Genomic DNA, 16020 nt, shown 5'->3' on the forward strand with positions numbered 1-16020 from the left:
GAACGTTTGTTCATAGTAACCATAACACATTCTTTGGTTTTAATATCATCCAAAACAGTTTTCTACTCCTAATCACCAAATCAAATATTAACACCGACACGCAAAATGATACAAAATATGTATCTCCCTTTATTAATATATGTCGAATCAATTGATGAAATAATCCAAAAAAGGAACCATGCTGAACCTAGTGAGGAATGCGTTGACAAATATGCATGTATACAGTAGATGTGGATGTCAAAACTACTAAGAGAACGACTCTCTCTTCAATGTGGCTCCACAAAACGGTTGGTAATTTGGGATGGCCGTAGTTTCCATTAATTGGTTAAACTCCAATTTCCCAATTTTGTTGGATTCATGATTAATCTATCTTCGTAGAATATTGGATAAATTGTGATATCAGAGATTCAGTATATAACTAATAATAGGTTAGAAATTAATTCACAAAAAACAACTTTTTCAAGTCAACTATAGTTTATAAACAAAACAAATAAAGAGAGTTAACTAAAATTTGTGTGAAGCATGAAGGAGCCCACGAAATTATCTCAAAGTGTGTGGCTCGTAGGATTTGACAACCACCATCATCATCGCCATCCCTTACTGATTACGGTACATGATTTCATTTAATGTTAATTTCTTAATTTTCTTTTATTTCATGAAGTTTCATTTTCGACATAAATGTATATTTAGGAAATAAAAAATCGTGATTTTCGTGATTGTTTTTTTTTTGAATCCGTGATAAAGGCAATTTGGCTTCGTCAACTCGATGGCCATTTCATTATTATCCATTATCAAAGCTAAGATAGTTACCAAATTTTGTTTAAAGCCTTGTTTCGATGTATATATAAAACATGTTCTCTCTCGTTAGTAACCAATCAGTTTCAAAGCATAACATGTAAAATTAATACTTTTCTTTTCTTTGTCGGCCACAAACACATTCCTTTGTTTTGGAATTATGGTTCGAGTATACACAATCGCTAATTCAACAGTTCTACTCCTAAGAAACAATTCAAGTTTTAACATCAATACACAAAGCCAAAGGGAAATTCCATTTTTTATATACATGTTGGATGAATGATTGACGAAAATATCGAATCGAGTCAAACGATCGACAATGAAATGATAAACATGTAGGAAAGGAACCGATTGAGATATGAAATTCGAGAGATTACTAAAAATAGGAGGAGGAAGCCGGTCCTAACATTTATGTGGCCTAAAGCATATTTTAAAAAATTATATATAAAAAAAACATTATGAAAAACAACTAAAAATCATCTATTGTTACTCGAACATGGGGGAGATTGAAGATTTACTAATGGAGTTTAGTACAATTTCAAAGGAGACGTTAATGGCTAAGTTTTGTTTGAAATTGACTATTGGATGACGACTATTGGATGATGTAACCCATACACCAAATTTGTACTAGTTACTTCAAAGCTGCTGTGACATCTACCAAATTGTGTTTAACGCGATGTTTCTATATCAAACATGTCACTCGTAAGTCCCAAGTACTCTAATAAGTAGTCTAAGTTTAAAACCTTATCGCCTATAACAAGACATGTAAATTAGTACTATCATTTATTTTTGGTCGGCATGGTTGTTACGGCAATAAATACATTTTACTCTGTTGTTTCTGAATTATGACAGTACCGGTATTGAGATTTTGGGGGTCCCAAATATGAAAAACAGTCAATATTTTTCTACAAATATAATAAAATTTGAATTTTAATATTTCAACCAATTATTGAGAGACCGTTAAACTTACAAAAGATACCGTCAATGGTAAACGAGAGATTACTAAAAATAGGAGAAATAAGTGCAATTTCAAAGGAGACGTTAATGGCAAGTTTTTCTCTTCCAAAATTGACTAGTCGATGATGTTAATTGTTAATGTTGTCCACGTGACTCATACATAAACCAAATACTGTATGTACTAAATAATCTACCCGGTCCAAACCGGTTTGGTAAACTGAATCACCGATCTAGAGAATCAACCTTACTTGTGCCTTTCTCGCTCAAGTAGAGAAGCTCGACGGTAAACAGAAACACTTGATACGACGTCGCATAACAACGAACGATGACGTCGCTACCGTACGCCGATGCCGATTGTAGCCTCAGGGCTTTAGCTGGCCGTGCAGAGGGATTCGGACGCTTCGCCGTCGGTGGTCTCCACGGCGATCTCTATGTCGTCACTTCTCTTGCAGGTGATGTATTCGTAAAATCTATCTACGAATCTATATATGTATCTCTATGCCCGATGCTTTACCGATGATCATACTGGAATGTATGGATAAATTCGCCTTCGTATTGATTATGAGATGCATTTGTTGATTGTGTTCGAAGATCTTGAGATTGGTTATGTGTGGATTTTAGATGATGGACCTGGGACTCTTCGTGAAGGAGGTAGGAGGAAAGAGCCGTTATGGATTGTTTTTGCAGTTTCTGGAACTATAAATCTCAATTCATACTTGAGTGTATCGTCTTACAAGACGATTGATGGACGAGGACAACGAATTAAGCTCACAGGGAAAGGAATAAGATTGAAGGAATGTGAACATATCATCATTTGCAATTTGGAGTTTGAAGGTGGTAGAGGTCATGATGTTGATGGTATTCAGATTAAACCAAAGTCTAGACACATTTGGATTGATCGGTGTAGTCTCCGCGATTACGATGATGGGCTTATTGATATTACTAGACAAAGCACGGATATTACTGTTTCTAGGTGAGGTTTGATGATTTTGGATGGTTATGGTTAGGGTAATGTATGCTCTTGACTGGTGCTTAATGTTGCTTCTGGTTTCTACAGATGTTATTTTGCACAGCATGACAAGACGATGCTGATTGGAGCAGATCCTTCTCATGTTGAGGATAGATGTATCCGAGTGACCATTCACCATTGTTTCTTTGATGGAACTAGGCAGAGACAACCTCGTCTCAGATTTGGAAAAGTTCATTTGTACAACAACTACACAAGAAACTGGGGAATATATGCTGTTTGTGCTAGTGTAGAAGCGCAGGTAAACTCTTTTGCAGATCTTAGATCATTGCTTGAGGTCTCACCTGAAGATTCTTATGTTTCTGAAATCAGGTGTTCTCTCAATGCAATATATACGAAGCAGGAGTGAAGAAGAAAACTTTTGAATACTACTCAGAAAAGGTTAATTCTCGCTTTTCATTTGCATCAGAGAAAATCTTGTTCTTATTTTGAATCCACCACCATCATCTTGTGTGAGTTTGTTTGTAGGCTGCTGACAAGGAAGAAGCGAGAACTGGGTTAGTACGATCTGAAAATGACTTGTTCTTGAATGGAGCTCAACCTTCCTTGATGACAGGAGCCAGTGAAGAATGTGTATTCCATCCAAGTGAACACTACCCAACATGGACTGTGGAGCCACCATCAGAAACTCTCAAGCAAATCATGCAAATTTGTACCGGTTGGCAATCTTTGTCCCGTCCTTCTGATCATGGAGTTCCTAAGTAATAGTTGCGATTCAAATGTTTTCTTGCATATCATATTTCCTTCTTTTTCTAGTTATTGAAGGAGTGAATAATGCTTTTGTTCTTCAGCACATTATGTTTACAGTATGCTGTGTGTGATTTTTTATGCCTTTTTCTTCTTTGTGATTTGTAATTGGCTTCTTGAATGTATATCACTGAATCGAATTCTTTATCAGATTTATATCAGCTTCGGTTATTAGAGACTACTCGTTTTATTCTTAAAGCGTATCGCAAGTTTGTTTTTTCTTAGATAATGAAGAACTCGTCATAAATTATGTAAAGAAAATCTCATTTTTTTTTTTTTGTTCTCATTTTCTGTTGCACACACAATGCAAACACACGTATCTACATTTTTTTCACTTCACATCATGTAAAAAATGGAATATTTAGCCAAAACTATGGATCAAGTCTCTCAGCCTGAAACACACCCAAGTGATTTCCAGGATGAAGAGGAAGAAGATGAAGAAAAAGAAGAGGATGCATGAATTGGTGTACCGTGGAAAAGATCAGAGATGTAATTCTCCAAATTATCTGGCTTGAATCTCACCAAGATCTCAATGTTTCTCTCCTGGCCGAGCATTGGTAAGTACTTCCTGTAAAACTCTCTGTATTCTGGTACAAGTTTCTTTGCTATTGAAACCTTTAGTTCGTCCCTAAGTTTCGCATTTGGTACAACTCGTGATGATTGTTTCATATATGCTTCCTCAAATGCCGTGTGAAATCTTCTGAAATATATTTTAGCTTCCTCTGGTGATAGGTCTGTGGGTTCTTCTGGTAAAGACATGAAAACATTGGACCATGCTGCTATCTCATAATTCCCAGCATAAGCGCAGAGTTTATCTTCGTGCTTATTGAGCCAATCATCTCCAAGGAGATTCCTTAGGGGAGTTGAACCAACCGTTTCAATGATGATCTGAAGGTTGTTTGCAAGGAAAAGGTAAGACAAAGAAACATCCTTGTAATGCTCTGCTTTGGTGTCTAGTTTGCATAGCAAAACCAGGATTAGCCAAGCAAAATGGACAGAGAGTGCGTGATTGTGTTGTTCATCTTCCGAAATTGGAGCTCTGACATAGGATTCCAGCAGGCGAGTGTTTCTCGGGAGTGGATGGTCTGCTAGGATTTCCGACAAGACTCCGCTGTACTTAGAAAGGGAAGAGATGAAGTTCATTGTTGATCGTGTCAGTTTATGAATCCCTCCTCCAGGTGTTAGAGCTTTCGTCGTATCTTTCTGAATGATTGATTCAAAATCCGTGAGAGCACTGTGGATTGAGACCTTTAGTTTTTGCAGCGATGTGAGCGCCTGAGATTTCACACCAGCTACTGCATCAAAGTGGAATATCATCTCTATGTCTTGCCAGAGATCAGAGATTGCAGCCTGCAGATCCATTAGCGGGAAGATCCTCTCGTGCGATTTCTTCTCCTTGGCAACAAATTCAGGGAACTTGAAAAGGTTAGTGGCTGCTTCGTTTGCAATCTCGTAGAAGCATGACTCCCTTGTTGAATTGGAAGCAGAAAAGACATGATCACAAAGAAGTTTCTCTCCACGGAAGAGCGTGGCAATGCCAATCTTTGCAGCTTTTATCCAGTTCTTGATCATATGCTCGAGCGTGACCCAGTCCGTTCTGTGAAATCTGGAGCCTTTGTAGATTTCAATCCCGAGCAAGCTCAGCCCTTCATCTACAATAGATTTTCTGACCCGCTTATAAATCTTTACGCACTCCTTACCATATCCGCAACTTATCATACTCTCTGCTATCGCCTTAAGGTCAGACATCACCATAGCTGAAGCTTTCTCAACCTGAGTGATCGATTCGCCAGCTTTCCTCATCTCATTGTCACTTTCATCGTCGTCGTCAGATCCCATAACATCTTCAAATTCAGAATTGCTGGAGATTGAGGATTGACCGGAAACTGATTCAGGATCAAGCTTGTCTCTGTTTGAAGATAATATCTGGAAGAACTCTTTTTCGAGCCTTGCCATGGCGATCTGCATCAGGGTCTGAGCTAGAGCAAGCTTTGGAGATTGAGAGTCTTGAGAGACAAGAAAGTGCATCGCTCTGCGCAAATCACGGACACATCTGATGAACTCTTTAGCCTCCTTCCTGCTATGGTTGAACAGAGAGACAATCTTGGTGAAGGAAGGCGTGTTCGGGTCCCATTTTCTGATGACGGAGTCCGCTGTCTCCACGGTTTCCTCCATCATAGCCTGAGTAAAGTTCTGGTTTAGAGGAGAAGCCGGGAAAGAAGTGAATGAAGAAGGCGAAGAAGGATGATATTTAGGAGATGACGAAGAGAAGAAAGAAAATTTCGCCATTTTCGCCATTGAAGAAGAAGAAGCTCTCTATTCTCTTCTTTCTGAATTGAAAGCGAAGCCTTTTAAAATGGTGTTACTTGGCTTTTACTCTTTCTATTTTAATTAGAAAGATGGTTTTTAACAATTATATAGAGAGCGAGATTGGTCTTGACTTTGAAAATGAAATCGATGACGATGTGCTTACCTGTGATTATAGACCCAGACCACAAAGAACCATTGACTTCGATGTATAATATAAGCCTTATATACTTAAAAGATAACTAGAGTACAAATTTTATATACATATGGGCGACAAAGTTTTTGCTATCCACGTCTAGAACTAGAATTATATGACTATTTCATTCTGTCAACTTATAATTTTATATAACAGTTAAATTCATCAATTTCATTTCATTTGACTTTTTATTGCATCATTCGCATTATTGATCACTAATTATACTTCTTGTTCGAATTTCGTATTGGAAGTTTTTTGACCAAAGAAAAAAAAGAAGACTAATAGAGTTTCACTAGAAAAGTCCGAAATTTATATATTTAGCGTTCTCTTATATAAACGCGTTTCTACATTTCAATTCTTGTGTGTCTGTCAACGTCTGCATTTCAGTTAATAAGTTATAGTTATCACAGTAATTAACGTTTTGAATCAATACTATGATACAATAAGTTGTTAACGCTGTCCTTGCAAACTAACAGCTATACGTTTATTGTAATAGTTAAGAGAAAAGTGTTACAAAATATTTAAGTTGATTTTACAGCCTAATGTTATATTAGCACTGTTGATGTGTCATAATCTGATAGTATATGTTTGTGCTTATAGAGGATAGAAAAACAAATCACAAATTATGTATTATATAAAACTAATATTCTTTCGTCTGACCAAAAAGATGATCATAAAAGATACGTACTATACTTCATGATCTTGTCTAGAAGAAAATAAAACCTATATTCCAAGTTTTCCCATACATTAGATATCATATACACAGACACAAGACATTCGCATGTTATGTATGTATGGTTTTGCAAGAAAAAGTCAAATATACGCACTCATAAATCATGATATAAAGATATACGAACCGGAGGTATTGGCAATTTCCAGGCGTTACAGATTCTTAAAAGACCAAAATGGAGATTCGCTTACCAAAGTCAACTACATTTACATATACATTTCAACTAATTTGGCTTCAACGTCGTATATACGTGAGTTGTCTAAATCATTATAAGAGCATATAAGCTAGTCAACGTTTTGTTTCGACGACTCTCTTTCTTTAAACAATGGCTAGTGTTACTTCACGTATTCGGTTACATTGCTAACGAACCTTAAAGAATTTAGTTATTGTAGCTGTCTTTTTTCCTTAAAAGTGGAATCTTCTTCAATCAACAAAGCAATGACTATTGATCAATGCCATCATTTGATTACAACTCACAGTTTTTGTTTTGACAATTATCTTGTTATATACATATGAGAGAAAATGAACTATAGTAGTGTTTAGTTCGTTTCAGATTGAGATTGATTATGTTTATGTTATTTGTTTTTTTCCCAAACTTTACTAAGGAAGATTGTAAGCTTGGGGGAGCCCTAACGAATCAGAAATGAATGATATCGTAAGTGCGAAAACAATTTGAAGACTGGACTGTGAAGCGGTCAACTCTCAGGCGTAGATCATCGGAGTAAAGACAATGCCAATGCAAAAGTCAAAAGTTTATAAAGTATCTTTGATAACCCCAAAAATGATAAGAACATAATAATCCAAGTGGGTATTTTTGACTTATTATTATATAGATACATTAAACTCTAATGTAGCTGGTTCTACTTCTAGTCTTCCTTCTACAATGTGTATTATCGTGTGACACGAACCAACATTTTGGATGAATAATATAAACATTTCTTTTGCTCGGAATGCTTACATGTTTTAGAATATGAACCTCTCCCTCTCCGGTATAATGATATGTTTGAAGAATTAAATCTTTTAGTTTAAATATATCAGAGGAGATCAAAGATCTTTGACAGCAAAACAGAGGTATACATACAACAAGAGAATATTAAACTTTGATGTCTTACTTTCTACAATGTTTTCTTCTTCTCTCATTCTGTATTATCAATGCAGAGAATAAGTTATTTCGTATGGACCAGACAAAGTATAATTCCACTAAACTGATTAGAATTGAATAAGTAAATCCATCACTTCCTGGTGCTTGGTTAGTCCTCCCCTGATGGATCAAGTCTTCTTGTGACAGAGATCGAGTGGCAACTTCTTGTTTTTCTCTGTATGCCTCTCCTAGAGTAGATTTTTGTTTCTGTAGATCACAGTCAACCCTTACGCATTCGACTTCCTCGCCACTTTGCTGCAACAACACAAAAGACCCTGTTCAGATTCATAATGACTTTAGAACTGAGGCTTAGAAAGATAGATAAACGTCTAAGGCAAGAAGATCTTTGGTTGCCCATAGATTCAAGTAACTTTATTTTCCTTTGAAGACACTAACGGGTACATCGCAGACAAGATAAATTACAAAGCCCATAAGAAAAACTGGAAATATGAGCAAGGTGTGCAACAGAAGCAGAAGCATGCGAGTAATTTCTATTTGGTGATCCTTTTAAACAGTCAATTTCTCTGTTTACGGTCACAATTAACAAGGGACTTTTGTTCAAGAAGGTAAAAATGTGGATTCATTTGGGAGTAAAACACACACACAAAACATAGAAGCAACACAAAATTTAACAATCATAAAATCCACCAGGCAGGTAACATAAACGCACACAAATCACATGAATGTGTCAAATATCTAATCTTGTAGAAAGAGGTAACATGAATTTTTTTACAGAAGTGCAATTAATAATTAGAAATCCATAAGCCAGGCTAAACCAAATTTTTTGGAAGATAAGGTTTCACTTTTCTCACTAGCCAGATCATACTGAGAAAAGGAGCTACTAAATCCTCAATGTCAAGCAGCTTGAAATATTGAAAACCCAGAATCCCAAATGCTACATCAGTAATGAAAGCATAAATGTTTCCGTAATAGAGAGGTGAGAGAACATACATTTTAGAGAGCTTGTTAGGAGTACCACCAGTGACCTTAGCCGAGAGGAGGAGAGCAGGCTCCGCTTTCATCTGAATAAAAAGATCTGACTTTGATTTCTCCCTCAGTGAGAAGAAAATATGGATCAAAACCTTCCCAAATCTCTCCAGAAAGAACAGTAGATAAATCCATCAAAGAATCATTTAGCAACTTCTCATGTAATCTGACAACTACTCGGAACATATTAGACACCAAAGGGTTCCTCAAAAAGGGTTTCAGTGCCTCCCCAAGTTCAATGATATCAGAAAACAGAGTTTTCTTGTCATTGCTATCAGTTGAGAATCTGAATATGCAGTCGGAAAAGACGTAGAGACCAAGAAGATTACCATAGAGTGGCAAAAACACATCCTTGTGGTTCCCAACACCGCCTACCCAGCTTTCTCTTTGTTTGCTGACATGATCTTTAGCGAAAGCAAGTAGCTGATTGTGGAATTTACTCCTCCAGTCGAGTAGTTGTGCCAGGGAAAAGTCTCTGTTTGGTAGTTTCTGTAGATGGTAACAGCAAAACTGCAAGATCAGAAGCTTTTCTTCATGGTGATTATCGATTTCCTTGTCGAAAACCCGCCTCACTAGATCACTACCTCCCTTTGGTGGGGATGTGTAATCTGCGGTGTTGAAGACCCATCTCGAGAGATATTGCGAATACTCATTCCAGTGCCCTAAGATGGAAGATAAATGGTTGAAGCTCAGTTCCAAGACTTTATCTACTTGAGTAGGAACTTCCACGGCAGTGAAGAAACACTTCTGAACATCCGTAGCGAGTTTTGACCTGATGACATCATCTTCGTCCTCCAACAATTTGATACAAGTGAACCACATCTCTAGAATTTGATATGCGTATACATCACAAGCTTTTTGAAATTTGCTTGGTGTAGTTTCAGAGGAAATTTGGTGATTTGAGACAAGAGGACCTATGAGCTTCGCTTGTTCCAGTATACCGGATGCTATAATAGCCTCTGCAGATGCATGGCGAACATTTACTTGCTCGGATGGTAAGCTTTTCTGTTTGATCAAGTTAACAAAGTAGGAGACACAATCAGTTATACAACTCCATCTTGGTTCCTCTTCTTTTTCAGATTCGTTTTTGTGGATGAACAACCCCGTGAGATGCTTCACACAAATTGCCAGGCAACACATGAGTGTACCTCGGGTTTTAGCACGTCGTGTGCTCTCATATAGAGAAGTCAGCCTGCCCCAAAGATGAAACACCGAATCATAGTTCAACGAACCAACGTAAATGCCTTCAACAGATTCCTTGTTACATGATTTTTTGAACATAAGAAGATTCCACTGGAAAAGAATCCTTAAAATGTAGTTCTCACATTTATGGTTTTTCTCCTTGTCCAACAGCTCTAATAATATCACCTGGAGACCGTTTTTTGCCCAGTTCCAAATACTGCTCGACTCTGAGAAACTGGAATCTTCTGACTTCAAAAACCGCAGAAACCACTTCAGTGTTGCAAGACGAACTTCATATGATTGATCAGATATACAACGAAGGAGCCTTTCGTTAAGGTGAGGAAAATCTAATGCTTCAGGAACTTTCTGCGATTGCAAATTTGGTCTTTGAGTAATCTGAAAAACTTCCGCTGCTTCATCAGATGGCTGAAATACGCAACCAAAATAAGATACAGCTGCTTGTTCTCTAAGCTCAGCGATTGAAGGGTCATAATAGGAGAAACCATAAGAAGCATCTGCATCCAAGCAATTTGTAGATAGATCCAAGTGCAATTTATAGATGTCCCTGAGATTTTTGCTTTCAGAGCATGTCCATTCAATTACTCGCATATGATCAAGCACTCTCAAAAAAGATGTACAGAGGATCGGGCAAGGGCACGTCAATGGAGAAGCCAACCATGAGCAATTTGCAAGGACATTGATCAATTTTCCAATAATCTGATCCTTCTTAGAGTTATCAGCAAGGTCTCTACAGTTTGTATCTAGGAGATTACCAAGTTGCAACAAAATACCGTGAAGATAATTGAAGGACCCACCTTGGGCCCCATTAGAAGGTAATGTTGAGGCAATTCGGAGCAGAACGCTTTGGAGTTTCTCATTGGAAACAAGACCTACTAGAGCACGTGATGCCAAAACACGAACACGGAGATTACTTTGAGTAGAGCATTTCATAATAAAGGGCATAAAAACGAACGGGTCCAGGTCATCTCCACTTTCACTTGCAATGGGTGAGGGCTTAAGCCTAGATAAAAGAATCAGAATGGGCCATAAACTCGGATGGACAAGATTTGCGAGGTTTGAATCAGATGAACCAGATGTGTCAAGTAAATCAGTTGCTGCCTTTAGTTCACTGTATATGAAAGGGTGCAACAAGGGGTACCTTCAAGAAAACCAAGACAACATTAAATAATGGATGAAAACAATGCATTTTCAATTCAATGTAGAGACAGCTACCTAAAAAAAAGAATATCAGGTGAAGATCTTATCAGACATACCTGTGAAAAAATTCAAGTCCAGTCAAGGCACGACGGGTAGATCCACGTTTTTGAACATTAAGGAATCCAATCATTCGACGGACCAAGGCAGTGTATGCAAGTGTGGCACTGTTTCTGACCTCCCAATATGGTGAAGAGAAGGATCTTATTGAAACAATCATAGCCTCCGCAGAAAACCCAGAAGTATCAGTGCTCAAGTTTGTGTCATTGAAAGTAGCTTTGAGAACATTGAACGCATGCACCGTCGGAACAACTCCTTCATCACGGACCTTTGAAAGTTTTTCATTTGAATGCATATCAGAAGAATTGATCTCCTCAACCATATGTTTAGACCCTTTCTGTTCCAGGGGTTCCATGAGAGGCTTCTCTGCAAGACCTATTAGCCACCTAAGCGCCCGTGGGAGAAGCTTCTTTGGTGAACCTTCCGGTTCTGAGAGAAAAAGAGCAATAAATGCAGCGGGAATTCCTGCACTTCGTCTTAACACATCGTCCACTGTCTGTCCTTTTGCCACAGTTCTTTCCATAAGTTGCTCCATCCAGGATTCTGTCAGCTTACAAAGTCTATGAAAAGAAAAAACAAACACAATACGTCAGTGAATAGAAAAACAAGTTACAAGGACACACAAGAAGCGTAAAGTTAAAAGCATACCTTGGATCGTTCGAACATAGTAAACGGTGGCACAAAGCTGTAAATCCAGCTCTTGTCTTATCTATTGCACCATTGTGCTTCATTTTTAAAAGTACTTCCAAGAAGTGGTCTCCAATCTTTTCAAGTTGCTTCAGGTCAAGCAGTGATTCAGAATTTCCTATCACTAAATCATTGGGGACTGAAGAAGCTGTATCACCATTTTCTAAAGGTCTAAGGCTGCTGGTAGGCAATGGAATCTTTCTTATAATGGTTCCCAAAAGAAGACTCACCTGAAGAAAGAAAGCAGTTTCTATATGAAGTTTCTCAAAAAAAATTAGAAATACCATATTCTGCATTTCAGGATGAAAAAGAGCAGCTACTTGAGACAAGTATTAAGAAAAATGAAAACGCAAAACAAGTGATACCAAAGTAAGGACAATTATCAGCAAGATGACAGAATCAATACCTCTTTCATAGCGAGCCAGCAACCAACCATAACTACCTGTTCTGATTGTACTGTTTCATGCACATGTTTTGGATATGTACTTGTGTGTTCCTCTGAGAGAACAGCGGCAGAATCATCTTGAACATTTGAAAAGAAACTATCATCATCTATTATGTCATCCATATCCTCAGGCAAACACAAAGCATCTGCAGAAACCACCCAAAGTGCTAATGTAGTTATTCTCGTCACCAGTTTCAGAAGCTTTTCCAGTTCCTTTCTCATCTCTGATATACTTAACACTGCATTAGAGTTCCAGTCCAATTCCTCAAAAGTATATCGCAAAGCTAATAATACCCCATGAACAAAACTGTTTTTACATGCTTCAGAGAGATCACGCTCTCCCTCCGTCACAGAAGCATCAAGCCACTGAATAAGTGATTTAATATACTCAACCACAGGATACTTCGGTTTAGAGTTCTGATTACGACAATCTATGTTTTCACACTCTCTTTCACAACAAAAAACAGTAGTGGAAACCTTGACTATCCAACCAAGGTCCAATACGTACTTTCTGAAGATAAGCCTAAGAGTCAAAGCACCTGCATCACTCTCTCTTACCCGTGGACTGCAGACTAGTTGTTTGGCCCAAGGAATAATGATTTGGACCATGTCTTCACTTGAAATGCCAGTAAATGGAGTTGGAAAATGTAGCAAAATACGGAAAGAATTTTCCCTAAGCCTGTCCCAACTATCAACAATCGATCCAACTAGCAATAACGTTGAATCATGTGAAGTGACAATATCACAGTATGGGTAAAGATGGCCTTGATGAGAAGTGGGATCCTTAGAAGCCACAACAGGCCAGACTTCAATCATGATCTGTATAAGTTCTGTCGCCATTATTTTTCTCCTGTAAGGGGCAGAAGGGTAGCAAGATAAATACAAAAAGGAACTTAGCCACCTCATAAACTTGAACAAACTCTCTGCTCGTAGAACTGCATTTTTGTCGCTTTTAAGTGGTTGCAAGCTCCCTAGCTTATACTGCTTTTCCAGCGACGTACGGACCCGGAGAAAAAATTTCCTGAACAAACTGGTCCATTTCATTTGAAAACCTGTAGACGATGACCTCATGTTCAAGGGAACAGCCTCCTTCATGAGATAAAGCTCTAAGGGAGATGGAAGGCTAGAAGTCTTGGGGTTTAAGAAGAGTGTCTCTGCAGCATCCACACGAACCGACTCATCAACATGGGTTAAGGCCATTTTTAGCCACTCAATGGGAATTTTTAACTCAATACCCTTGATTTGAACAACTGCAAATGCATCTGTACTTCTTTTTTGTTCAATATCCCCTTCAAGGAATGCAAGTGTACGACAAACTTTCAGCAATGATACTAAAACAACCACTTTCTGTTCAACTGTTAGTTCCATACTCATGTTACTCAACTCAGTATAGTTTAGCTTGGTTTCTTCCTCACTCGGTCCAATAGATATATACGCAAGCAAAAGAAATATACTGTCTACATCCAGTTCTAGCAAAACTTGTACTGCATAAGTATTTAGATTGGACCTGAGTTTCGACTTGCCAGAAGCAAGCCCGTAAAGGAAAGGAGGCAAACAATGTTCTCGATAACGCGCATAACCCTGGTCAACACCTTCGCTCCCCCAGCTTTCATCACGCAACAGTTCAAGGAAACATTTTATAAATGATGTTACAGCATAGCAGACATCATCATCAATATATGCATTTGCCATCTCGAACAACAGGTTAGGACTCATATCCATCAAAGTCTTCGCACCTAACCGCCTTGTCAAGGATGCTAATGGAACATATCTTCCTTTACAACGTGATCCTAAACGAAGAAGATAGTTGACAATTTTCAACAAAGATTCCCTCATTCCCACTTTATCATCTGTCTGATGAACAGTGGTTTGGATGTCTAGTAAGAGGTCAAACATGAGGTGAACTTGTTTGACTGTCTGGCTCAAAGGGTCCTCCAAATTGTTCCATATAATTCTGAGTACTCGAGCTGCCATGCTGTCTGGCATTGGATCATAACCTTCTGATAAATCAGTTAACATAGATGTCTTGATCTGTTGCATGCAAATCTGCATCACAGTTAGTACGTGAAAATTTAAATGACTGTCAATGGGGTTCTCGCATAAATCACAAAGTTCGAGCAAAATTCCGTCATACAGAATAGTTTTGTGATCACAATCACTGTTGCTCAATCGAGCAAAAGAGGAAACAAGAATACCCCTAGAAACTGTAGTAAGAATGCCTCGGATCAAGCAGAGTCTACTCAAAGATGAAAAACTGCAGATCTCAGAACAAATGTCCCCGGCAAATGGAATTTTGCTAACAATATCAGCCAACCTAACGACGCTACTCCAGCAAAATATACATTGCGCTATAAACAATCCAAGCTCTTCGTCTTTGAGACAGACCTGCAGAGCAGCACAGAAACTCACACCAGCAGCCACATAACAGTCCCTAGAAAATGCCAGCGACTTCAAAATGCTTACTTGAACAGCCAAAACACTCTCCATAAAACTTGCATCCTCCCCAACTAAACCCTTAAACTTCAAAGGAAACCGCTGAAACAAGTAATACGAGCAAGACAAAGCTTCTTGGCATTGCTCCATAACAGTAGGAGGAGGCCTATCACAAGCTTCAGTGTCTAAGACTATACCATTCAACCCTGAAACGATATCATAACCAACCAGAAGCGCGCAATCTTCAATTATATCAACTAAATATCCCAACTTTGGCATGCCCATCACTGATAAAGCAACTCTAGACACACAGAATCGATTACCACCATCTTCAAAACCGCCATATTCATCACAAAGCTCCTTAAAACATGAACTGATCACTGAATGAAACTTAGTGGTTTTAGCCAAGGCTGAAACAAGGGTCTTATGAAGAGGCAAAGAATTCTCCATGAAGAGTATCTCCAAGTAAAACCTAATAGCTTCCCTTACAGAAACTGTCTCTCTCTCGCCTCCTTCATTCTCATTGGCCTTGGCGAGAAACTCTCCGAACGAAGCAACAACTTTCTTGGCGTGATTAACTTGCGCGTAGATTGAATTCAACGAAACCAATTCTTCAATGTTGGAGTAAAACTTGGGACAAGACTGAGACAAACTAGATTGGCTCAAAGAAGCAGTGAACGAGCTGGGGAACAGAACAGCACTGTAAGTATAACGATGGCGATGCTGCAGAGCTCGCCACTTCGCAGACATGTTTCAGTGAGCTGAGGAAAAACAGAGAAACAATAAAAATTTGAACTTTATTTTTTTCACTTGAATGAAAAATAGAAAATATGGTAAAACAGATTAAAGATCATACCGGGAAAAGCGGCTAAGTGTACGAGAGAGCTTATTAGGAGGCCGGAGCAATACCAGTGAGTAACCTAAGAGGCGACGCGGCGGAGGCGGAAGAAAGCACCCGCCTTCAAATCTTTCAACTGGAGAAGATATGGGCCTTACTTGTGTTTTTAATGGGCCTGATTTTTAGACAAATGAGAAAACATTTTGGTTGTCTAGGACGACTGCTTAGTTGTGCTATAATGAGTTCTTGAAGCCAATATTTCAGTTGATTTGA

General features: G+C 38.3%; 3 protein-coding genes and 1 long non-coding RNA gene across 7 annotated transcripts; 2 read left to right on the forward strand and 2 right to left on the reverse strand.

The window, feature by feature from the left end:
• The first annotated feature begins 1885 nt into the window (after positions 1–1885).
• On the forward strand, positions 1886–3711 carry AT3G55140 (Pectin lyase-like superfamily protein). 2 transcript variants are annotated; one of them, NM_115372.4, is made up of 5 exons: positions 1886–2204; positions 2374–2725; positions 2810–3020; positions 3092–3160; positions 3248–3711. In NM_115372.4, exons 1-5 carry the CDS (start codon positions 2078–2080, stop codon positions 3482–3484), a joined length of 996 nt encoding a protein of 331 aa, NP_191074.2. In that variant the 5' UTR covers positions 1886–2077; the 3' UTR covers positions 3485–3711. The 2 variants fall into 2 exon arrangements, with proteins under 2 accessions (NP_191074.2, NP_974439.1); NM_202710.1 differs by having other exon boundaries at positions 2042–2725; positions 3248–3686.
• A 38-nt stretch (positions 3712–3749) lies between these two features.
• On the reverse strand, positions 3750–5909 carry EXO70H1 (exocyst subunit exo70 family protein H1). Its single transcript, NM_115373.4, has one exon. It carries the CDS (start codon positions 5822–5824, stop codon positions 3914–3916), a length of 1911 nt encoding a protein of 636 aa, NP_191075.2. The 5' UTR covers positions 5825–5909; the 3' UTR covers positions 3750–3913.
• Positions 5910–7737: 1828 nt separating this feature from the next.
• Positions 7738–8169, forward strand: AT3G08450. Its single transcript, NR_141450.1, has 2 exons — positions 7738–7831; positions 7921–8169. It is a non-coding gene; the product is annotated as an other RNA (long non-coding RNA).
• AT3G55160 (thyroid adenoma-associated-like protein) lies at positions 7761–15885 on the reverse strand (the record flags this gene model as incomplete). 3 transcript variants are annotated; one of them, NM_001339723.1, is made up of 6 exons in its annotated part: positions 7761–8155; positions 8852–11228; positions 11344–11904; positions 11993–12261; positions 12438–15670; positions 15766–15885. In NM_001339723.1, 4 exons carry the CDS (start codon positions 15657–15659, stop codon positions 8888–8890), a joined length of 6393 nt encoding a protein of 2130 aa, NP_001326116.1. In that variant the 3' UTR covers positions 7761–8155; positions 8852–8887. The 3 variants fall into 3 exon arrangements, with proteins under 3 accessions (NP_001326116.1, NP_001326117.1, NP_001319755.1); NM_001339722.1 differs by having other exon boundaries at positions 7761–8175; NM_001339721.1 differs by lacking the exon at positions 15766–15885 and having other exon boundaries at positions 7794–8155; positions 12438–15659.
• Positions 15886–16020: the final 135 nt, after the last annotated feature.

Source organism: Arabidopsis thaliana, chromosome 3 (genome assembly GCF_000001735.4).
Source record: "Arabidopsis thaliana chromosome 3, partial sequence".
Taxonomy (NCBI): domain Eukaryota; kingdom Viridiplantae; phylum Streptophyta; class Magnoliopsida; order Brassicales; family Brassicaceae; genus Arabidopsis; species Arabidopsis thaliana.